The following is a 24,623-nucleotide window of genomic DNA, read 5'->3' as shown; positions in this document are numbered from 1 at the left end:
CAGATATTCTAAGTAGGACCATGACTCTATCTCACGAATGGATGCCAAACCAGAGATGCTTTTCTGGACCTAGTCCATAGATGGGGTATTCTGGATGTAGATCTGTTTACCTCCCCTATGAACAGACAGCTTCCAACCTCCTGCTCCAGGGTACCACACCCCAAAGCATGGAGGGGTGGTTGCTCTCTCATTAACTTGGAAGGGGATGTATGCTTATGCATCCCCCCCCTTCCCTGTCATTCAAAAAGTTCTGCTGAAAATTCAGAAAGAACAACTTCAAATCTTGTTGATGACTCCCTATTGGCCAAGGCAGCACTGGTTCCCCCTACTATTCCATCTAGCCAAGGGCAATCGCTACAAGTTACCCCAGTGGATGGACCTGCTCACACAGGAGAGGTGGACACTCGTACACCCACAACTGTCCACTCTGAGCCTTACACTGTAGGTGATAGGGCATTGATTCCCCTCAAACACCTTTACACAGAGGACGTGCTTCAGGTTTTGCAGGAGGCCAGAAAATCTTACCTTTCAAAGTGGAAGACATTTTCTGCCGGGTGTCAAAAATACAACTTACAGAAGAACAGTAGAACCCCCAATGGTCCTGTCCTGCCTGTGTGAATTGATGAAGTCTTGACTATCTTATTCCTTCATCAAGACCCATTTCAGCATGCCTGCCTCTCATCCCTCCTTTGGCTACTAGGCTGGAAGTTAAACTTTTTCTAGAAGGGGTTCTGCACCTCAGACCTCCAATGAAGCCCATTCTGCCTCCTTAAGATCTTAACTTTGTACTGGAAAAATTGACACTGCCCCCATTTGATCCAGCCAAAGACTGTTCACTCCAACATTGTACATGGAAAACTATACTCTTGGTGGCCATTACTTCAGCCAGAAGGGTGTCAGAACTACAAGCCCTTATGGCCTCCCATCCTTTTACAGTTTTCTACAAAAACAGGGTGCGTTTCCACACCAATTCTACCTTTATGCCCAAAGTGGTCAATGAGTTGCCCTTGAATCAGGCTATCAATCTACCCACATTATTTCCTTCACCACAAAACCCCCCATGAAAGGATTCTACATACCCTAGTTGTTCACAGACAACTTCGATACTATCGAGCCCAGACCACACCCATCTGTAAATTAGAAAGGCTCTTAGTGTCTTTCCACCCAAGAGCCCGGGGACACCCTCTTTCCAAGCAAGCCATATCCTCTTGGATATCTAAAACAGTCATCTTTTTCTCTACTGACCATGGCAGAAGGCTTCTCTTCCCAGTAAAGGCACACTCCACTAGGGCAGTATCCTCCTCTGGAGCTTTTTTCAATGGTCTAGATACAGCTGCCATTTTAGAAGCAGCTACATGGTCCTCTATCCATACCTTTACCAAACACTTACAAGTTGGACATTATTTCTAGGGTCAGAGCAGGGTTTTCCAGAGCTATCCTGCATGGGTTTGTGGAATGCTTCTGTTCCTCTTTCCAATTCTTAATACAGGAGCTTTTGCACTGTCCCTTGTGTTATGAATGCAGCAGCATATGAACAGAAGGACATAGTATTGTTGTGTAAAATCTTACCATAACTTTAGATGTCCTTATCTTCTATATGCTGCTGTATAGTTTCCCTCCCTGCCTTCCCCCTTGTACTTGCCTGACTCCTGAGTACCCACTCTGTAGTAGCTGAATCCGGTGGCATTCAGTTCTGAGGAGGGTGCATGCTGACATTCGTTTTATACCCGATGTCTTGTTTATGGCCTACATCCACAGAGAGAGATGTGGGACGTCACATGCACCCTAGCAGTAGCATCTATCTTTTGTAAAATGGCCAGACATATGAGAGTCAACCGGGGCAGACTCCCTTGTGTTACAAATATAGCCTGTAGAAGAGAAAGACATCTAAAGTTATGGTAAGATTTTACACAATACTTTCCTGTAGTACTTTCCAGCCCCCATTTACTTAATGTGCAACCTTGAGCAAGTCAGTTAACTAGAAATTGCAACTGGGTTGCTCCTGAAAAAGGACTGAGAGTCTAATGAGTATATTTAGTTAGCTAATGGGTATTATTATTATTATTATTATTATTATCATTACTAAATGTACTAGTCCCTCAGAGTATACTATCCCTCTTAACTTGTGCAAACATCAGTGGACTCAATAAAGCAAAAAGTGCCACAGTAGTAGCTGAAGATACCTCTGTCCTGCTTTTACTAGCTGTTTTCTAATTATTGCTATCCTGTGTCTTTTGTAAAGTACATATCAAAACATCCTCCTGTAACTTCAGATACACAACAAATAATTCACTGAACCTACTGAGAGAGTGCTTGCTTGGACAAGTTACTGGTGGGGAAAAAAGTTTTTGTAACATAGTCCCAGCAAACTGGGATTATGTCCTAGAGAGCATAAAAAAGGAAGCGCAGTACTTCAGAGTCGGAAAGAAAATGATAAAATACCTGTGCAGCACTTTTAGCTGCTACTGCTTGAGGAATATTGATACAGTAATATGTAATACATATCAACAAGTCATACTCAGTATTGTATACCTTCCGCTAGTAATTGATAAACCCTCACTGCGAAAAAATGCATTTATAAGTTGTAAATAAGTATACATGTGTCATTACTAAACCAGTTATACTTCATCTGTACCAAACCTGCACATTGGGTGTGAAATGGGAAGTATACTGTAAGAAGCTGCATTTTAAGTAATGGTGGCTAGATGTACTCTACTTCTCACATTCTGCCACTAGACCATCTTAGTTTATATGCATCAGTGTACTATACGTTAGTATGCTTTTTTTTGTTAAATAAAAAACATCTTTATTAAATGATCACATGGCATAGGCAATCTTAAATTTATATAAATGAAAAACATTGACTCAACTTTGCTTGCGAACATTATGGATCAAAGATACCATTGAGATGACTATAGTTACAAACATTATACATCACTTATCTATCCAGTCATTGTCAGTTAAGTATTATATCGTTAATTCATTCTACCTTCTTTTAAACCTCTTCCTTTCTCTGCCTGTATTGTCCTCAAAATTCACGTTTGTTTTCCTATGTAGTTTGTGCCTTCTGTTTTCTAAAGATCCCAATTCCAATTGTTTTATCTCTGTTACTATATTTACTACTTCTAGTAAAGTTGGTTTAGATTTTGATTTCCATTTTCTAGTAATTGCTGGTTTTGGGCAGCCACCATAATTAGACCCAACAAGTCTTTACTATGTCTAGGCAATTCAGATTCCGTCTCATAGCTCAAAAAATCATCTCCCAAGTCAATTCAGTCTGCTCACTCAGCATCCCTGACAGAGTGGTGTTCTAGATTCGATTAAAAACTCTACCAGCGATGGTCTTTCGTTTTAGACCCCCATATTTCTTTTTCTTTGCCTGTATTGTGATATCAGTTCTTGGTAGAGAAGGCAATCTCTTAACCTGCATTCCAGATAAATTTGTGGCATCTTCCCATTATATTGCATTTCTCTTTCTAGTTATTTGCTCCCAGTACCTTGGTTCCTTTGTCAGTTTTCTCCAATAAATTCCAGCCCCCTCTTGCCTATTGTCTGTATCCCTAACTACAGTCATCCCTATATTTTCTCCATCCCCATGCTGCTTTAGTTTTTAAAATACTCCCTGCTTTTTTATGAATATAATATTCTGTATGATTGTCATTCTCTTTAATATAAATTAGTATGTTGTCTAATATCAGTTTTAGTTTTATATCATTATTATGTATGCACTAATCTATCTAATATACTGTTAGGTCTCTGTCCCCAGGTCATGGTTGAAAAGGATCTGTTGACCAGTCCACCTATACAGTTAGCAAAATTAAATAAATAAAATGAATCCAGTGTGTCAATCAATATTATCATTGCTGTGCCTGTTTTTATCAAGTCAATCAGTGTTATCAGGTGTTCAGCTGGCTGTGCCTGTTTTGAAAATGTTCCCATTTTTCTTTGATCTAGCTGCCCTGAATCTTTCACTTCCTGCTAGGTCATTATTCGGGTCTTTGTCATGAGGCTACTTAGACCCAGAAAAATGCAACCCTGTAGCAGGAAATAACTTGTGAAATAAAAGCAACTGACTAGTGTGCTAATGTGTGTTTGTGAACAGTTATGTACAGTATCTTTACTATATTGCTACTGAGAAACGGTTATACATGCCTCAATTTTGTACAGCTTTTTTTTTTTTTTTTATACATTTCCCCAACCCCTTTTAGACCCTAAGCAAGTTTTCTTGGGACATCCCAAGGAACGTAGACTGTTGGATATGCATATTAATTTGCTGCCAAAATTTCGAGCTTCACTCTCATTGTGAAGTTCTTGAATTGTTTTCTCAAACGTATTAAATTGGTAATAATTGACTCGCTCATAATTCTGTCAAAGGCTAGTAATCCCAGTTTTTCTTCTGCTCTGGAGTAGTCACTTCAAGGGATTGTAACTTGCTGGAGCTGTGAATTTCATAGCACGTATGCAGAATTGAAGCTTTCTTTCAGAGAACTCGAGCTTTCCCCAATCATTTTTCCATTGCTGTTTGATTTTTCCCCTCAGCCGAAGCTTGCAGCTAAGGCACATTACTGGCCACTCCTATGTCTGTGGATTAACTTGGCTGAGTGCAGCCCTCAGACTTTAGTTTGAAGTACCTTCCTGTATTTTGAACTTCTGACTTTGATTAGGATTGGCCAATACAGAGAGCTCACCCAAGGAGCACTTGAGCTTTTGCAATTCCTGTCTACAGGCTGGGACCAGATACCTCTGTAACCTTGTTTGGCTGTTTTTGAGGTCTGTAAGAGGGGTGGCTGTTGTGCTATAGTGAAGGATACATTTTTCTAAAACCTCACTGCCTCAGTGAATGGCTTCATTTTTGGTGACTGGGAAGGACATGCATAGAAATTTTAGCCAGATGTTACTACCGTTCCCACCTTGTGACCAAGGTAGGACACTTCAGCCATTTCCACCTGGCAAATTCTTTTTTCCTTCACAATTAATCCTGCTTATTTTAGTTGGTTTAGCACCTCCCTAACATGTTGAACATATTCCTGTAAAGTTAGACCTTGGATGTTGTATTACTAAAAGAGGATAAAGATCCTTCAGTCCTAGTTTCATATAATCAAATTTCAATTTTAACCACAATTATAAAGTGTTTGTACACACGCACACACACACACCCGAGCTAAGAGAATTGTCTACTTGCTGCCAAAAGTAATCTGAAGCAGTGTGATTTTGTAGAGGTGGAGGCAAACATTTGCCAGTATTAATAGAACAATTATGCTCCAGAGGGAAGCAGAGTGCAAGAAAACATGGCTATTGTTGGGGGGGGGGGGGGGGGGTCTTGATGCACAGAAAACATTCACTAGAAACAAATGTTGTTTTATAAGTAGAGAAATGGTAGTATTTTGGTTCCCTGATAATAGGGCTAATAAGGAATATATGTAAAGAGAATTAAGCTGGGAAGGCTTCTATCTCTGGTAAACTGACCCGGGCAGTGATGTTTAGAACCACTAGCCAAAAAAAAAAAAGAAAAAAAAGAAACTCAGAAATTCTAGGATTGTTACTGGTATGGCAGTCAAGAAAAGTTAGGTTTACTTGCAGGTGTTGTTTTGGACTTGATCAGTCCAGAAAGGGATATTTTGCTGTTGTGGAACATTCTGAGAGACTTTCAAGTATTTGGGGGATAAAAAATAAAAATGATACAAAATTGAACCCGGAAGCTGTTAAACATGGATATGGATAGTCTAATAATAAGTGGTGAAAATATATTTAGCCCCTTTAATTTTATTTACAGGTTAGGAGCATTTTTTTATCAACTATAGAAGAAGTGGATGATGGTAAAGGGTTGAAGGAATTTATTTGAGAGAGAGAAAGAGGACAAGATTTAAGTGGGATAATAAGTTGTCTCCCCATAGAACAAGGTGGATTAAGATTACCTGATTTGAAGGGATACTTTAGAAATACACAGTTAAGGCTCATATATATATATATATATATATATATATATATATATATATATATATATAAAACTTGAGCAGAAGGTTATAAATCAAAGTGGGAAAGACTGGTGATGAAACGGAGACAGTTAAAGAAATAAGGATAGTTGGATTTTGAATGCAGGTCCTTAAGGAGAATAACAACCGTGCAGCATATTATATTCATACCATAGCAGAAAATGTTCTAAAAACAAAGCCAACACAGGGATGGAGAAAAGAGATATTGCCAGTAAGAATGACTGCAAATTGAGGTATAGAAAATAGGTAAGTGCTGCTGGAAATTACCCATTAACAAAAGAAAATACAGCAGGTCTTTTTACCCTTCCTGCTTTACCATAATGGCTCAGAACTTGGGAAAGCACCAGCCCTGTTAAATACGAGGAATCTCATTCATCGAGTCCCCCATTAACAAAATACAGAGGTCATTATCTCTTAAAAGTCTATCTGTTAAAAGTCTATGAAGTACAGCCAAACTGGGTCCACAGCACGTCCCCTTAGCCTAAGAAGCCCACTAGCATAATTTAATTTGGACACATAGAACAAAGCTCCTTTCTACTGTAGGCTCTGTAGTTCAGCTGTCTGCCTTAGGTTTTAGCATTCAGAAACCGAGCTTAATCATACTAACTAAAGAAAAACAGTAGAGCTCCCTGCATAAAACATTTAAAATTACAAAATACATAGCATAAACCTGAAGCAGGGGTTTAAACTCTTGAGCCTGTATTAGCCCCGCTGTGCTCGCCCTCACTCCCTGCTCCGCTCTGCCCCCAAATTCCACCCGTCCCTAGAGGTGCTAAATTTATAGGCACAATTACCACTCGTCTAACTATAGAACCAATCAGCAATTGTAAGACCCACCCTAAACACAACGCCCTCCCTATTTCTTTACTCTACCCTCATCTACTACCCTCCCACCCCCATTCTTAAACAATTAAGTTGCAAAACCTCTGCAGTGCCTCTACAAGCCTCACCCTCGCCTTTCAGTTCAAAGCCTTCCTACTACCTTTTACCCTTGCGGATAATTTCGTATCTTATTACAGCTCATGAACATCTCTCCCTTTCTGACTCTCACTACCCCAGACCGATACTCATGCTCTTCCGCATTACTTTAATCACCCACTACTCCCTCTCCTTCCAACTCCCATACTACAATAACACAACAGCTCATTCGAGACAGTTATGTTAACCCTAGAACTAAACACTGCTACAAACTTTTATTCAGACTTCAAAAACTAATAATTAATTCTCAAACTAACCTCACAATGGATGGTGACATCCACCCCAACCCAGGACCAACCCCATCGGAATCATCCAACCCAATATATAACATCCCCTCTAGCCTGCAAAACTTAAACATCTCCTCTACCTCTCTCCTCATCTGCCACCTAAACATTAGAAGCCTTAAGAATAAAGTCCACTACCTGCATGCACTCTTGGCAGTACACTCCCCAGACATACTATGTCTTAAGGAAACCTGGCTTAAGCCATCCACCACTGATAATGAAGTTACTCCTCCAGGTTACAATATAATATGACTGGACTGCACCTCAAAGAAGGGATGGGGGTAGCTGTCTTATATAAATCTTCAATTAATGTAACTATTTCAACTCTCCCCAAGCTCCACAAGCTGATAAAGCTGAAATACAATACAAAACTACCAATTAACCAGCATAAATCTATAAACATTGGCTGCATTTATATCCCACCTAGTAACACCGCCAGCAACCTTGAAGACATTCTACAGTGGCTGTCCATAAACTCCCCACAAGAAACTATTGTTTTAGGTGACTTTAATATGGACTGGAACATCTGCTCCTCAGACTTCCCTACTACCCACATAAATCTATATGGTTTCTCCCAAGTCATAACCTCCACCACCAAAACTAGTAAGCCGAATAACAAAGAAAGTATACTAGATTGGATTCTCATTAATAACCCTCCCCATATGTATAAAGTAGGCACCCAACCTGAGGAAATAAGTGAACACTTCCTAACGTATATACTCTGACAGAAAACTGATATCACTCAAATACGTAGCTTCAGAACTATTAGGAACAATAAGAGCTTCAATCAAACCAAATTCCAAATAGAACTTTGGCCATGTAACTGGAATAGACTAAAACTACTCCCATAGACAAGGCAGTATCACACTTTAGCTCCACATTTCTTAGAATCCTTGACAGTTATGCATCCACCCGGACCAATCAGAACAAAGAAAAAAGTGGCACTGTGGCTGTCAAAAGAAACTAGGCAAAAAATCATGAATAGAAATAAGGCTTGGTCCTCTTGGCAAACCAATAAACCCCTTAAGGATCAACATATATAAACAGCTAAGAAATTATGCTATAAAAAGTCTATAATATTAGACAAAAAAGACTTACTGTAACCTGCAACATAAACATCAAAATCGACCACAAAAATGTTGGTCCTGCTTAAATAATCTCCATCCAGGTAACTACCCCTATCCCTGCGTCTGTCCTCCAAAAACCTCCAGAAAATATTGCCAACACCTTCTTTACGGAAACTATACAATCCCTTGCCAACCAACTAGGCCCCAATAACCTAGACCCTATTTATCCCATATCCAATACCCATCCAGCCTTTAACTTTCAACCTGTGCCAACAGCCCTTATTCGATCCTTAATCAAGAAACTGAAACCCACCACCCCATCAGCTGACCTACTCCCGGCTGAATATCTTCAAAAGGCTGCAGGTGCAGTAGCATATCCCATCTCAATATTAATTAACAGAACCATCTCTGAAGCATATATCCCCTCCATCTGGAAAATTTCCCACTTAATTCCTCTCCATAAAGGGGGTAACTCCACTGACCTTTCAAATTACCGGCTCATCGCCATTCTGTCTCCTCTGGCTAAAATTATGGAAAAATGTATCCACAAGCAACTCCTTCATTACCTCAATTTGCACAATCTCCTAGCTCCCTCCCAGCATGGATTTAGACCCCACCATAGTACCACCTCAGCCCTTCTATCCTTCTCTCAAACAGTAAATCAAATCCGTAGTAATACACTCTCCTGCGCCGTCTTTCTTGATCTATCTAAGATATTTGACATGGTAAACCACCAACTACTCATTCGAACACTAAAACCTCTTGCCATAGACAGCCTGGCAATATGCCGGTTTCAGTCCTACCTAAGTGGCAAACGACAAGCTGTGCTATGGAAGGGGATAGCCTTTCCTCCCTACTGCCAGTCACCCTTGGAGTTCAAGGGTCTATACTAGGACCTCTCCTATTCTTCATCTTCATTAATGATCTTTATACAGTCATCCCCAAAGCAACCTGCATTCAGGTTCATAGGTTTGTACTAGCCTATCGGCCCTAGGGCCTATGCAAGCCTAGCCATAACAATTCCCTGGATATTTCTTCCCACGATATTTATACAGATGACTCTACCCTAATCTGTTCTGCCACCTCCCCATTAGACCTGCAGACCTTAACCCAAAATACTTTCAACATAGTAGAAAACTGGCTAACTGACAGGCATCTCCTATTGAATCCAAATAAAACAAAACTGCTACTTTTCACCCCCACCCAGAAAGCTACACTACCATCATTTACCATAACATCTAATAATGGCACAATAATTTCCCCAGAAAGTAATACAAAACTATTAGGTGTAATTGTTGACAGTAACCTTAAGTTTGATGCTCACATCGACAAAACCATTAAAATAGTCAACAAAAAGCTAGGATCTCTATGTAGGATTAAGGCATTTGTAACCCTAACTACTAGGACAGTGATTGCCTGAACACATCTACTTTCACCCCTTCTTTATGCCTCCCCAATCTATACAAACCTGAGTAAATCTGACCTCAATAAACTCAATAACTGCTACAGTAACATAGCCAGATTTGCCACAGGCTCAGCATATAGAACCCATCACTGTATTAACCTACAATCTCTAGGCTTGCTAAAGTTTCCCCCTCAAATCCAATATAACCAATTATTAATAACCCACAGAGTCCTCCATCAGCCTGAAAGCACGCCCATACTGAAAAGTATAATTACCCCATACAGTAACCTAAAACTCTCCGCTGATCTGACAAAATGCTGCCACTAACTGTTCAATCTAAAAACTCAGCGGGTGAGTCATTATTCTGCATCTCTGTTGGTACAATCTGGAACAGACTCCCTGCCAAACTTACAGCAGTCCAATCTATAAACCAATTTAAAACATCTCTCAAAAAATACCTTTAAAGTCACTGGCTGTGCCCCTGTACCACCCCTGACTAACCAGCTCACCACTCTCTTCACCACCTGACTATCTGTAAAATAGTCTCAAACATTACTATCGTTCTCATATGTATTGTACTACTGAATGATATGCTACCTTATTCAGCCTTGTACCACTAAAAATGTCTTAAGTTCAAACAAGAAAACTAATATTGTTAAGTTTTAATTATTTATTTTACATTTGTTGACCAGGAATGTCTGACTGAGCCGAGGCCCTTTTTCAGCAGAGGCCTGGGGAGAAAAGCTCCAGTACATACAAGTATAACATTAAGTACATTGGTATAGATTTTATACAAGTCGAATACAGCTAAATCTTATACAGATAACAATTAGTTGTACATATATTAGTTAAGCAGAAGGGAATATAAAGTACAAAAATCAGGGTTATTTATTTTTTTTTATCACATCAGACCAGTAGTTATGCAAGTTTTACAGAGAGAAGTACATAGATTGAGGAAAAGTTAAGAATGGAAAGTTTTCAAGGAGGGTTTGAGCATTGGCAGATCCATTTCTTATTGAAATATTCCTTTAGTGTTAGTTTAAACTGTTTGGGATGTGCCTGTGTTCGAATCTCGAGGGGAAGATTGTTCCATTCAATAGAGGGGCGGTAGTTATATACGTTTTGTCCTGCTTTAGATTTGAGCTTGTAGATTTTTAGAAGGTCTTGGGAAGAGCTACTGAGGTTTCTTGTAGGAGCATAGTGGGAGATAATAGAGTGTAAGGCTGGACAGAAAGATGGCTGATATAGGATTGAGTGTATGGTTTGGAGCTGAGAGAGAAGGAGGAGTTGGGGCATTTCAAGCCAGTTTAAGTATCTTAGTGAGAGACAGTGGTGAGATTTGTAGGGTTGTTGGGTTGCAAATCTAGCTACTTTGTGATAACTAGTCTGAAGTCTAGCAAGGAGAAGAGGAGTTAAGGTTAGTAAGAATTTGAGAGCAATATGTTAAGCAGGGAAGAAGATAGGCATGAGTGAGGGCTATTCTGGCTTCCTGAGTAAGAAATTTGTTATTTCTATTTAGTAGACTGAGCTTAAGGTGGGTTTTCCTGATGCAATTATTTATGTGGAGATCAAATTTTAGTTGGTCATCGATTGTAATACCAAGGAGTTTTGAACTTGATTTGGCTACAATTGGTGTCTTGAGTGACTGGATAGCGACGGAGGTCTTGATTTGGTTAGCTGTTTTAGGGAGGAAGCGTAGGAGTTTCATTTTTTTAGGGTTTAGGATGAGTTGGTTGTTGGAGAGTCATGTTTCTACTGAGTTAAAGAATGATTGGGTAGCTGTTAAGAGTTCTGAATGAGAGTTAGTTATAGCTAACTGTAGAGTCATCAGCATATTGTATAATGGAGGAGTGTGGGCAGGAGGTATAGAGCAAGTTTGTGAAGATGTTGAAAAGTAATGGCCCTAAAATGGATCCTTGAGGGACTCCCATTTGTATTTGTAGTGGAGTTGATAGAGCAGTATCCCATTTTACAGATTGGAATCTATCTCTAAGTTAGCTTTCAAACCATGCCACTGTATCAGGAGAGAAATTGAGGTTGGATAGTTTGTTTAGTAGTAGAGAGTGAGATATGGTATCAAAGGCCTTAGAGAGGTCAAGGAAGAGACAGGAGATAAGTTTATGGTCCTCTCTGGCCAAGGAAATAGTATTAAGAAAGGATAGGAGTTGCCGTATAAGTATTAAGCTATGGTCGAAAACCACGTTGAGTAGGTTTTCCTGTGAGAAATGATCCATGACTTGAGTATGAATGCACTTTTCAAGAACTTTAGAGGGGAGAGGATGGCAGTAGGCCTAAAGTTAGAGATTTCAGTGGAGTTACCTCCTTTGTGGATAGGTATGGTATAGAAGTGTTTCCAGATGGAAGGTACTTTAGATTCTAGAAGGAACAGTTTATGAGGATAGAGATAGGATAGGCAAGTGAGTGGGCACTGACTGGAGAAAGTAGGGTGGGATGTTATCTGCAGATAAAGAGTAGGGTTTAAGTTTGGAGAGTAAGGTACGGATGTGGGTTGTGGGATGGGCTTGAGAGAAAAGATTTTTAGAAGGAGTTGTAGAAGAGAAAGCTGGGTTTGTGGGGTTCTTTGTGTTAGAGTTATTTGAGTTAAAGAGATTGGATATTGATTCAACAAAGTAAGTGTTGAAGGTGTTTGCTGTGTCTACTGGTGTCTTTTCTGGGGTAGGGTTGGGTGAGGTACGGTTTCCCGGATGGTGCATTTGATTGATTGTGCGCCAGAATTTCTTTGGGTCTGATTTTAGTGTTGAAGGGGGGTTATAGTAGAATTCTTTTTTCTTTTTGTTTAGTCTTTTGACCAGGTTTCTTTGTTCTTTGTATCTTTGTAGATCATAGGGATTTTTTGTTTGAAGCCATTTTTTCCAGGACTTACCTCTAGACTTCATGAGAGTTCTTGCACTTTTTTTGTTAGCCAAGGAGATATTTTAGCTTTTGTCCTGATTTTACGAGGTGGTGCTAGTAAGTTAATGATGTCCAGAAAAGTAGACTTGAAAGCAATGACAGCCTCATCTAAAGGAAGCTGAGGAAGGAAGTCCCGGTTTACTCTAGATATTAGAGTGTTAAAAGTTTCCGGGTTAAAACTGGAGAGATTATGCCTGTTAAAAAATGTGTGTGGTTTTGGGAGGTGACTAGTATGTATTAGCACTTTTATAGGTGAGTGGTCACTCAGGGAATCGGGGAAAAGTTTCAGGATTGTGATATTTGGATGGAGCTGAGACAAGTATCCTATTTATGAGGGTATTTGTAGTGTGGGTGTTTAGTGTGTTGACTTGGTAATTAGCTGGGTAAATCCATACAGATTAATATTGTGTGTGGATCCAGGGTTATTAAGGGTTAGCCAGTTGATGCTCATGTCACCAAGGAGGATTGTTTAATTTGGGATATTCAGGGGAAAATAGGAGAGATTGTTTTCCAGTATTGGAATATTATCACCTGGTGGAATGTAGGTGGCTACTATAGTGATTGTAGTGTAGTTGTTTAGTTTAAGGTTAACTGCCAGTATTTCTGCTGAGGAGAAAGATGGCTTTGGATTTGTAATGAGAGAAATAGTGGGATTACTAGAATAAACAATGGCAACCCCCCACCCTTTTTGTTCATTCAGTCTAGGCGAATCATGTTATAGCTGAGGGGGGGATATCTTTATCTAGGTTGTGTGGTTTAAGCCAGGTTTCTGTTACTGCAATGACATCAGGGATATGATTTGCTATCCAAGCATGGAACTGACTGTTTGTTGAGAGTGCTTCTGGTATTAATAGACTAGAAGGAGATTTGTTTTAGGGGAGTAGTTAGAGGAGCTGAGGTGGGAGGGATGTTTGGAGGTTTGGGTTTGGACCTGGGTTTGGATGAATATCACCTGCTATAAGTATAGTGGTGGGGAAACGTTTGGATTTTGGTATGAGTGGGTAGTACCTAATAAGCTTTGTCTTATTTTTTGGAGTTAGGGAGTAAGAAGGGGGTATTTTTATTTCAGGGACTAGAACGTTTAAGGGTAGGAAAGAGGGAAAGATGATAAAGTCAATTTTTGACTTAGGTTGATCATTTGGGAGTGGGTTGGTGAGTTATTTATGGAAGGAGGGTAATGGTGCATGGGGTGCAGTGAGATGATGTAAGAAGATTAGTTGAAGTAGTAGAAGGTTGGTGAGCATTAAGGTATACATAGTGGGAGATCAGATATAGGAAAGAGTATAGAATGGAGTTTGATTGAGGAAAGGGGGAAAAGGTGTGGTGGAAGTGAGAGGGGGGTAGAGGTAGGTTTTAGGAGGTGGCTGTGTACAAGAGGTTGGTACATATAGTGTTTAGTTGATGAATGAGGTGGAAGAGGGGGGAGAGTTAGGGAGGAGAAAGTATGATAGTAGGATGGTGTGGTGTAGGAGTGGGAGTGGTCTAAAAAGAACCCGAGGGAGATCTAATTGGTAGTTGTAAGAAGGGGGGGGGGTGTGTGTATTTCTGCAATAAGTATAGGAGCACTGGGGCAGGGAGGGGAGCGGAGTGAGCCTGTAGGGCGAACGGAGCGGGATACAGCAAGTGAAGAGAGTGCAGCAAAAAAGTATCAGAAAAAGTATCAGCAGCTGTAGTACAATACTATGGTAAGTGGGTAATGTAATGAAAAACTGTTAAGGGGGAAAGCTTTAACAGGCTGGAAATATGTCCATTTTAGCAAGGGGTAGAGGCTGTATAACAGTTAAGGAGATAGAGAGTATGAATTAGAAAGAGTTTAGCCAGCTTTAGAAACTAAACCTCAGGAGAATAGTGTAGTACTAGCTATTGTGTTGGTAGGTGCTGCCACTTAGTGGCATAAGAAAGCATAGCAAGCAGAAGTGTTAGTAAGTCTTTGAAGTAAAATGATTATTCAGGGTTTAGGGACTGAAGGGGGGAAGAGTAGCAAGCTGTCTGCGGCAGGCTTCTAAAGACACACACTCAGAAGGGCAGACAAGCACAACCTGGGTATTAGGAAGTAGTTTAATTAGCTAGTCTATAGGTAGTTTCCTTTGGCTACATACATTCACAATAATTGTATTGGGGAGTCCTCACAGTAGCAGCGTTCAAGGTGACCCCGGCTAGCAGGCAGGTTCAGGGAGTCTTCTGGGTTAAGCAGGAGGTAGTTATTTTAATTATATTGGCAGGGAGGGAGCATCTGGAGTGGATTACTGTAAAAAAAAGAGAGAGAGATAGTGTGTTAGGTTATTTAAGAGCTTTGAGTAAAGAGATAAAAGGATAAGGCAGGAAGTAAAAGGATAAGGCAGGAAGTTAGGCAATAGTCAGAGGAGGAGGACTGTCTATAGTCATACAGTAAGTAGGGAAAGACAAGGATAGAATGTAGGTGGAGTGTAGAAATAGTTGGGAGAGTAAGTTCAAGATGTAGTAATAGAAAAGCAGCTGATATGGCTAAAGTACAGTGCAGAGGTAGGCAGTGTAGGAGACTCTATATAAACAATCTAGTAACTCTACAGTCCAAGCTATGGAAGGAAAAATGCAAGTTTAGGAGTATAAGACAAGTAAAAAACATTCACTCTACAGTGCAATACAGTATAGGACACAACTAATAGAATGCTCTCATTTCAGTGTAATACATTTCAAGTAAGACAATTTAGTAGCTCTATAGCCCAAGCAGTATGGCAGTGTATTATTTAAGAAAAATACAATCACTCAACAGCCCAGCCTAATACAGGTTCCCCAAGCACGAGGTTTGAGGGATGGGGTTTGTCGTCAGTAGGCAAAGAAAAAAAAACAATCATAAATATTCTACCAAACAAAGCAATGTTAAGTACATGGGAATATCTAAAACAGTACTTAAGAACTGTATAAGAATAGTCTAACAGTAACTGCGCAATACAGTAGAGCCGTAAATGCTAACTCTAATGGAGAAAATCGGCTATGATATGGCCAAAATATTTAAATATTCCAAAATAGTATCAAACAGAAAAAAATACCATCACTATAGTTATAAATTAATTCAGTACATATGGCATTGGTTAAGCCTCATTAGTACTTCAACCAATCCTGTTTGCATATAAAACACTAATGTGATTCTGCTGGCTACATGGGTGTGCATATCACATACAGTTTTAGCCCCTTTAAGAGAGACAAACGGGCATATACGACGCCCTATGGTTTGTGCTCCTTAGCTAGTCAATTTGTTTAGTATTTGCTGCTAAAAGTTACAAAAATAGAGATAAAAACATTGGTTGTCAGAACAAAGAAGCAAGACCAAAGAGGGGACAAAAGAGCAGCTGGTAGTTTTATTCTACCATGACTGTTTTGTCGCCAAGGTGCACATATATTCCTTTTGCTGTTACAAAGGTAAAACAAAAATCAGCTGTGTTTTACAACAGCAAGTGGAAAAAAAAAACTTTGTAAGACATAAATCACGTACTTCCAGCATTTAAACAAGTATTAGCACATTTGGTGCTCTACGAGCACATATTTAAACACAGCACAATGTTGTAAAAAAAAACTACCGGGAGGCGAGCTTGAGCAACCTGACCGTAGGACCGGCACCAGGGAGATGTGACCGCTATTAGAATAGGTTTAAAAGATGGCGCCACAGTTTGTGATGTCTAGAAATAAACTCGGGGGGGGGGGTAGCTAATAGAGGAGGGAATATATAGTGGGGTTGTGTTAGGCTCTGAGAGGAGTAAAAGTGGGTGGGGAGAAAAAGAATCACGGGAGGAGGTGAGCAAGTGAAGAGAGTGCAGCAGAAAAAAGTATCAGCAGCTGTAGTACAATACTATGGTAAGTGGGTAATGTAATGAAAAACTGTTAAGGGGGAAAAAGCTTTGTTAACAGGCTGGAAATATGTCTGTGTTGTAGCAAGGGGGAGAGGCTGTATAACGGTTAAGGAGATGGAGAGTATGAATGAGAAAAAGACTTTAGCCAGCTTTAGGAACTAAACCTCAGGAGAATAGTGTAGAACTAGCTATGGTGTTGGTAGGTGCTGCCACCTAATGGCATAAGAAAGGATAGCAAGCAGAAGTGTTAAGTGTCTTTGAAGTAAAATGATTATTCAGGGTTTAGAGACTGGAGGGGGAGAGTAGCAAGCAGTCTGCGGCAGGCTGCTAAAGACGCACTCGGGAGGGCAGACAAGCACAACATGGGTATTAGGAAGTAGTTTAATTAGCTAGTCTATAGGTAGTTTCCTTTGGCTACATACATTCACAATAATTGTATTGGGCAGTCCTCACAGTAGCAGCGTTCAAGGTGACCCCGGCTAGCAGGCATGTTCAGGGAGTCTTCTGGGTTAAGTAGGAGGTAGTTCTTTTAATTATATTGGCAGGGAGGGAGGATCTGTAGTGGATTACCAGTTGTTTCCTTGTTGGTAGAATAGTTTCCAGATATCTTCTGTGTCACTAAGGTTTCACAATAACTGTTTTAGCTACAGCCAGAATAGCCAACAGATTTTCTTTATTTTAAGGGCTTTTTCAAAAACTGTCTTCATGCCCCTATGTTTTCTTTCACTAAGTGCAAGCAATCCAAACTGCCTCTCCTTCTGGCATCCAATTATTTGTAAATTTCACTGCTTTGCTTGTTTTCCCACACACACACACCAACTGCTGCTCAAGATATAACATCCGACTAGAAGTTTTAGACACTTTACCTTTCACATCCCCAGAGCTCTGCTGTATGAGCAAGATGGTATGATATTGTCTTAGTATTCATTCAAATCCTCAGCCACACCTTCATCTAACTGCTTGGTATGTATTGTTGCCAAAGTTCTCATCTCACAAAATCATCTCAACAGTAGTTCTCACATTTTTAAATAATTTCTCCAAAGCATATTTTTCCTCATGTAGATCTTGAATAGTCAAGCCTGTACATATCTATTTTATTTTTCTATTACAAAAAAACGTTATCTTCAAAATCCTCCTCTTTGTCCTGCCTCTCAGACTATGGCCATTAGACAGTATGTATTCCAAGTTTTTAAGTATGCATGTAATCCTATAATTCTGTACTGGTATCTATATTTAACTGTAAAAAACTACTACTGTTAACTCTTATGTAACTATCCACATGTGGAGCTTTTCTCCCTGAGCCTCTGCTGAAAATGGACCTGTGTCCAGTCGGACCATCCCGGTTAACAAATGTAAAATAAAATAAAGTTGCTATCAAACAAGGGATAATTAGTAGGGCATACATGTTTTGCAAGATAACTATAATAATCAGAAAATATTAGAAAAGATTCGGAGGAGATACTGGAAAGCCAGTTTACAAAGGAAGGACATCTGTTTGAGTTCCTAAGTATGCAAAACATCCAAAAGGTTTAGGATTTTGGATGGAATTGTTTGCATAGGTACTTTTATACCCCAGACAGGCTTCAGAGAATTTTTTCTGAAGTACACAAACAATGCCAGAGGTGTGATGGGAAAGAGAGAGGTACTTCTGAAATACTTTATGGGAATATAACAAGTTGGCAAATTTTAAAAATGCTGTGCAGAGTACTTTGTCAGAAATGCTGGAGTAGCAAATGGTTGTAACTAGTGAAATGATTCTTTTCAGCTGTAGGATACAAAATCTAAATTGGCTAGACAAAGTAAGGACTTACTAAAGCTTTATAGTGTTGGCTGCCAAAAAAGCAATTACTGGATAATGGAAATCAAAATCTTAACCAATTGTAAGTAAAGTATTAAATATTGTAAAGGAGATAAAAGAACTGTGGGATTCGAAGAAAAAGGAAGAAAATTACACAGCAGTAAGTGGAGCTTGTGGGAGCAATGCATGCAATATTATGTTCAAGAGGGGGAGGAAGAGTGAAATTTAAGTGAAGTCAGGGAATGAGCAGTTTATGTAAAGTTGGAGAGAATAAAAATGTTAAGAGTACATATATGTATTCTGCATATTTAGAATGGTAATACCATACTGACTTGTTATATTTCTGTGTATGTACCTATGTCGCCTTTTAAAAATTTCATGCTTAGTAAAGATATTCATTGCATCAACTCCCCAATGGCTAATTAAAGAAAATGTTGGCTCTGTCATCTATATAGGCGAGCACAGATTCCAGCAATTGCTGGAATGTGATCTGTTAGCCTATGGAAAGTTGCAGGGGCATGTGAATAAATGCATGCAACTCAAATTGTAATAAAATGAGACATCTTCCTAGCTGCAGGTATCAAGAATAATTGTCAGTAAATTTAATTAATTCAGTAGTGAAATGCTCTCCTCCCTCAGCTGTTGTAGTATTCATTTGTTCTAGACATGTTGTAAGTACCTGACTTTGTGTGACTTTTATTTTCTGTAGTCTGCACAGAACCTGGTGCGTCTTTTTGACATCAGCAATACCAGTGAAGACCACTGGTACATTTCTGGATTACTCCCAGATCTAATACATTTTGTAGTTCATCCTGCTTGGTTTGCTTGATTTGCTTAGTAACTCTGTATAAGCCTGTCTGATTGTCATTTGTTTCACTCTGTCCATTTAGTATTCATTCAATTGAGTACACCCTGGCTTAGCTGTGAACATATCTCCAAACTCATGTAATACTATGCTGATTTCTTGAACTTGTGTAGAGGTAGCTTTTTTTGATAGCACTCTCTCATCCACTGAGTTGTTAGTCTGAAATGTTATGCTATAACGCACTGTGCACTGTAGATACTGAATACTAGTGTCTGTCCATTATGGTGGAGCTTAAGCTTGTTAAAGTAATTTTATATATATATATATATATATATATATATATATATATATATATATATATATATATATATATATATATATATAGTTAATATTGTTCACCTTTCTCACAATAATGGAAGAACCATTCAGTGCTACCAGTTGCTGCTTTCCTTAAGCAGAAATAAGCAGCATTACTTTTTTGTCCAGTTGTGTATTTTCTGGGCTGTAACCATTTAGTCATATCTTATCTTTTTACCATTGTGACTGTGTTTTTTCCTTTGCCAACACCATGAGCTCTCTAAGCCTAGTCCTGAAATTTATGGCATACTCCTTATGGAAATCACATTTACTCTCCCACTCATCACAAAGTAACCCAGGTGGTGAAATACTGTGGTCTGTTGGATATTTTTCTGTATGTAAAGAGGAAATGGGTTCAGATACTTGTTCCAGTCTTGCTTAAACTGATTTGTAAATGGTCTCAAGGTGGTCTTAAGAGTAAAGTCAAACCTTTCTACCAGACCATAAGTTTATAAAGGGTAGGGGGTAGGCTTTAGCTGCTTTACCCCATAATGATTCCTTAAATGGGTCAAAAGGTATGACATGAAATTATGTTTATATACATTTAACTGTGTAAACCCCTTGGGTCCAAGTGTCCCTTTTTAGGGCTGACCCAGAGTAATATGTGACCAGTTATTTGCTTAGGGTCACACAGTAGGAAAATGGAGATGGAAGGAAGCAAGCTATATCCTTGATTACAGGAAGCAGTTCATTAATAGTGCAGAGCCTTAATTTTGTGTGCTGACTGCCAGAAAGTAAGCATCCTAATTTGTATATCCTGTGGAAACTCCACCCTGATGAAGAATTCTAGCATAGCAGTTGCCACCTTTTTGCCTCTGTAATGGGCAGAGCCAGTACTTCAGGGTACCCAGTAGCATAGCCTACCACCACTGCCAAGATAATGGTTACTTGATGCCCTATGTCATATGGCTACCCTTTGAAAGTGCTTATACCTGTCATGTCTTTTTTATTGCCAGGCCAGTAGAATTTATGCATGCTGTACTGATGCCATGTACCCCCTAGGGACATCCGGATACTGAAAAAGATCAGACTAACATTGATATTTTGCATTAATTTTATAAGTTCCTGTAGCAATGCTCTCATTATCTGTATGTCTTTTATTTTGACTCACACAACTACCTTTTGGTAGCACACGTATCTTATTCGATAGCAAGTAATATCATTTTAATATTTATTGTTAGGAATATGATTCAGCAAATGATGCAAGCTCATTGTATTCTGATGTGGAGGATGAAGAGGAGTGGAAGAGTGAAACTAACAGCAACAGGTAAGTTAGAGGATTTGAAGATTGTGCTATAGTTTTTCTTTTTTCCTATAGTCACAGATGTTGAATTATGCAGTTGAGATACCGTCGTACTACTTAAGTCACAGGGGACCAGTGGTCATCCGCATGCATGTAATTTCTTTTGCTTACAGTACTGGAACTACTTAAGGTTTTGCTTGCTTCACTTACATCCAACATATTTAATTTCCAGACTGCCTGCTTCTTGTTTCTTTTACTCTCATCAGATATGCTGTTTTTATGACTGTTGAAAGACGTATGGCAGACAGCAGAGAAAGTAAAGGCTTTGAGCTGTTAACAAGCTGCTTCATGTAATTGGATGCAGGTGACCGAGTCACGTAACCACATAGTGTTCCTGAGTTGCCTTTGAATGGGGAAGCTTTGCCCAGTAAAAAGTAAATTGTCTTCTTCAGAATAAGTGTGCAGTTATTTAGAAATAATTCTACTGCTCCTCAGTGCTTGCACTGTTTCTTATTAACTTTACTTTCATAGACTATTGTTGGCGCTTTGCTTTAACAGGTTGAAATGCATTTTAGGTTCAGCCAGCTTTGTACAGTTTATTCATTTTTATTTATTTGTTTTGTTACCTGGGATAGTCCAACTTCGCACAGAGCCATTTTCTTAGTAGACCCAGAGAGAAAAGCTCCAGAAAAATACATTATAATACACAGACAATTATATACATAGATACAATGATGGAGGTATTGACAGTTGCAGAAAACAGTGTGATAGAGCGTAGTAACTGTTATACTACAGTTAGAAAACTTATTTACATGACTCTGATTTTGATTACTGGCTAACAGACTACTAGTCTCTGTGCTTGACTGTGTCCATATTATTTACTGGTTGCAAAGTGGCTGCTGTCTTGCATACTAAGATTTTGGATTTAAATGAACTCTGGTAGACGAAACAACATTTTTCTCTTTTTTTTTTTTCTTTCAGGTGTGTTAGATTTCCTAAATTTGCCATTGTCTATATTTACCAAGCCTTTTAGGAACTCTTCGTATCACACACATGCCTTACCTGCTAGCCCAGTAGTGCAGCAGAATCAGTATTTAGTCATACTGTTCCTTTGCACCCATTTACTCATCCTAAATAGCTTACATTTTTGTTACCCAACATATACCCTTGTAAGCCTTTCCATATGCCCTTCCTAAAGTTGCTTTCACCTATTTTCTGTAGTAATTTATATTTACAGCTGCCATGTTGCGGTCTCTTTCCACGTGTGTGTGTGTGTGTGTGTGTGTGTGTGTGTGTGTGTGTGTGTGTGTGTGTGTGTGTGTGGATTCACTAGACAATCTCGAAATACTGAAATGTCGAATTTCAGTATTTCGAGACTGAATAGTCGAAAGTGCAGTTATGTGAAACTGCACCATCTCAAATCTGCTGTTGTGGTGTCACGTTCGTGATGTGCAGTGCGGTTTGTGGCTTTAGCTGGGGAATCGGGTAAGTGGTGTTTGTGTAAGGGTATTGGATAGGGATTTTAGTGTGTGTAGTGGTGGATTTTGTGTTTAGTGCGACATTGAAGTTAGTATATATAAGTATGGTGTGGGGGGAGGCTACAGTCCCCCACATGGGTGTGCAGGGGGGCTTGCCCCCCTGCTTATAGGTAGGGTTGGAGTGTTTGTATGTTATGTTGTGTTTGTGTTTGTTTTCTTTCTCTTGTAGTGTAGTTAGGTAGGTGTATGTTTGTTTATTTGTGTGGTGGTGTGCGTGTGTGTATATGGTCGCAATTTTGGTTTTTGGGTATGTGGAATTTTGACTATTCAGTCTTGAAATACTGAAATTCAAAATTTCAGTCTTTCGCAATTATCTAATGAATCACTACTTTACAAGACTGAAGTCCCACTTACCCGACTTTCCTAATGCCAAGGTGAAAAAGCTGACAGCTGCATATCACCAACCTCCTGGAACACCGACTTTCAACTCCAGGTATGTAACCACTGGCCACCATGTTGGACTTTGCACCTTACCCCCAAGGCAGTGTGATCTCAGAGTTGGTATGTATAGTTGGGAAGGGCAAATGGTGTAATTTGCTTTGGTTTTAATTTATTTTTCAGTTTAGCCAAGCAGTTACTTACCTGGAGTGGAAAGTCTGTGTTCCGGGAGGTCAGTGATATGCGGTTGTTGGCTTTTTCTTCTCGACATTATGAAAGTCAGGTAAGTGGGATTTCGGTCTTGCAAAGTACAGACACACACACAGACACAGACACACACAGACGCACACACACACAGACACACACACACAGACGCACACTCTGTCACTGTCACTCTGTCACTGTCACTCTGTCACTGTCACTCTGTCACTGTCACTCTGTCACTGTCACTCTGTCACTGTCACTCTGTCACTCTGTCACACACAATGTGTATTCTAATGACAGTTATAAATTAGTGTTTAATTTTATGCTATGCTGTATTTGATTATATATAATATGCATGTATGTTATATATACTATATTGTATGTGTACGAATGGGAGCCGTTTATAATCTCGAAATATTGAAATGAATTTCAGTATCTTGAGACTATAAACCTGAATGTTTAAAATAGCAAAAGTTCATAATTGCGAATTCGAATATCTCGATTTCGCGGTTATGGCCTTGCGCTACGTGATGTCCGGGATTGTGTGTTTATGGTGCACGGTGCCATGTGTGGATCTAGGTGTTTTGTCAGGTAAGTGAGTGTTTTGTAAGGGATTTGAGTGGGAGTTAGTGTGCTTTCAGTATGCTGATATGTCTGATGTTTGATGTGTGTGTGTGTGTGTGTGTGTGTGTGTGTGTGTGTGTGTGTGTGTGTGGGACTGGAGAATGTGCGTGTGTGAGTTTGCTTTTGATTCCTGTTTGTGCGATCTTGGAGTTAGTATATATAAGTGGGGGGCTGCAGGGCCCCCCCCTGCTTATGTCTGTATGAGTTGTGTATGTGTGTAGTTTTTGTTTGTTTATGTTGTGTTGTGGGTGTTGTGGTGTATGTATGGTGTAGTGTATGCGTTTTTTTCTGTGTTTTGAATTTCGCGGTTTTGGGCTCGGGGTTTTGTACTTTCGGTGTTTTGTGGATTCGGTTTCAGAGTTTTGAGATACTGAAATTCGATGTCAGTATTTCAAGATTATGAAGTGAACCAGAATATATATATATATATATATATATATATATATATATATATATATATATATATATATATATATATATATATATATATATACCTGCACATATGTATATATAGTGTGTATATATAATATGAGTGTATACAAGTACATCCTGTGTACATAATTAAAATGTTTTACTTTCCTGAACATAACAGTTTTCTAACCAACCATAAATGCTACTGTAATACTCCATCTCAGCCTTTCTTAAAAGAAACATATTGCATGCAGTTACAAAATAGAATGTGAAAACAAAAACACTACCCCCACAAACTACTATTTCCTAAACAATCCCATAATATGCAAATCTAACCTTTGAATAACAAAATTAGGTAAAAATAATAAAAGTAAAATGAAACTGCAACCAGCCTTTTTTAAAACAGCTTTACTGGCAAAATGGGCCGAGCCCTAAATAGGTAAACTTAAGATTTAAATGAGAGAAAACATGAATTGTGAAACCAACGTGTTCATTATTCCCACTGCTGCAGTAGCCTTTAGACTATGTGGGTTGTTTCCTGCATAGAAAACAGCAACCAGGAAGTTTCAAAAAGCTCTGCCGCACCCCCACCCCACACACACGCATTCACTCTTACTGTTGATTGGCTAATCCCAAGTAGGGATATCAGCAGTCAGAGTGAAACTTTCTTCAGTACTTTTTTGCAATCTAGAGAAGGAGCATCTTTCAGGCTTCTGAGGAGCAGCATTATGCTAAGAGTTTCATTTCTGAAAGATAAGGCCCCATTGTGGAACCCTTCCACTCAGAAATTATTCTCCT

General features: G+C 39.3%; 1 protein-coding gene across 1 annotated transcript in view; it reads left to right on the top strand.

Annotated features, from left to right (window-relative positions):
- The window catches only part of BRWD1 (bromodomain and WD repeat domain containing 1), a gene marked incomplete in the record, with an annotated part of 4,378,631 nt that overhangs the window by 2,438,851 nt on the left and 1,915,157 nt on the right, over nucleotides 1-24,623 (top strand). Inside the window, 1 exon segment of the mRNA XM_044071461.1 lies at nucleotides 20,609-20,694. Within this exon segment, the coding sequence (XP_043927396.1) occupies nucleotides 20,609-20,694 (86 nt within the window).

The sequence above is a fragment of the Protopterus annectens genome, chromosome 5.part0 (assembly GCF_019279795.1).
Source record: "Protopterus annectens isolate FY-2018-M chromosome 5.part0, PAN1.0, whole genome shotgun sequence".
In the NCBI taxonomy this organism is placed as follows: Eukaryota; Metazoa; Chordata; order Ceratodontiformes; family Protopteridae; genus Protopterus; species Protopterus annectens.
This window is presented reverse-complemented; position numbering and strand designations above follow the sequence as displayed.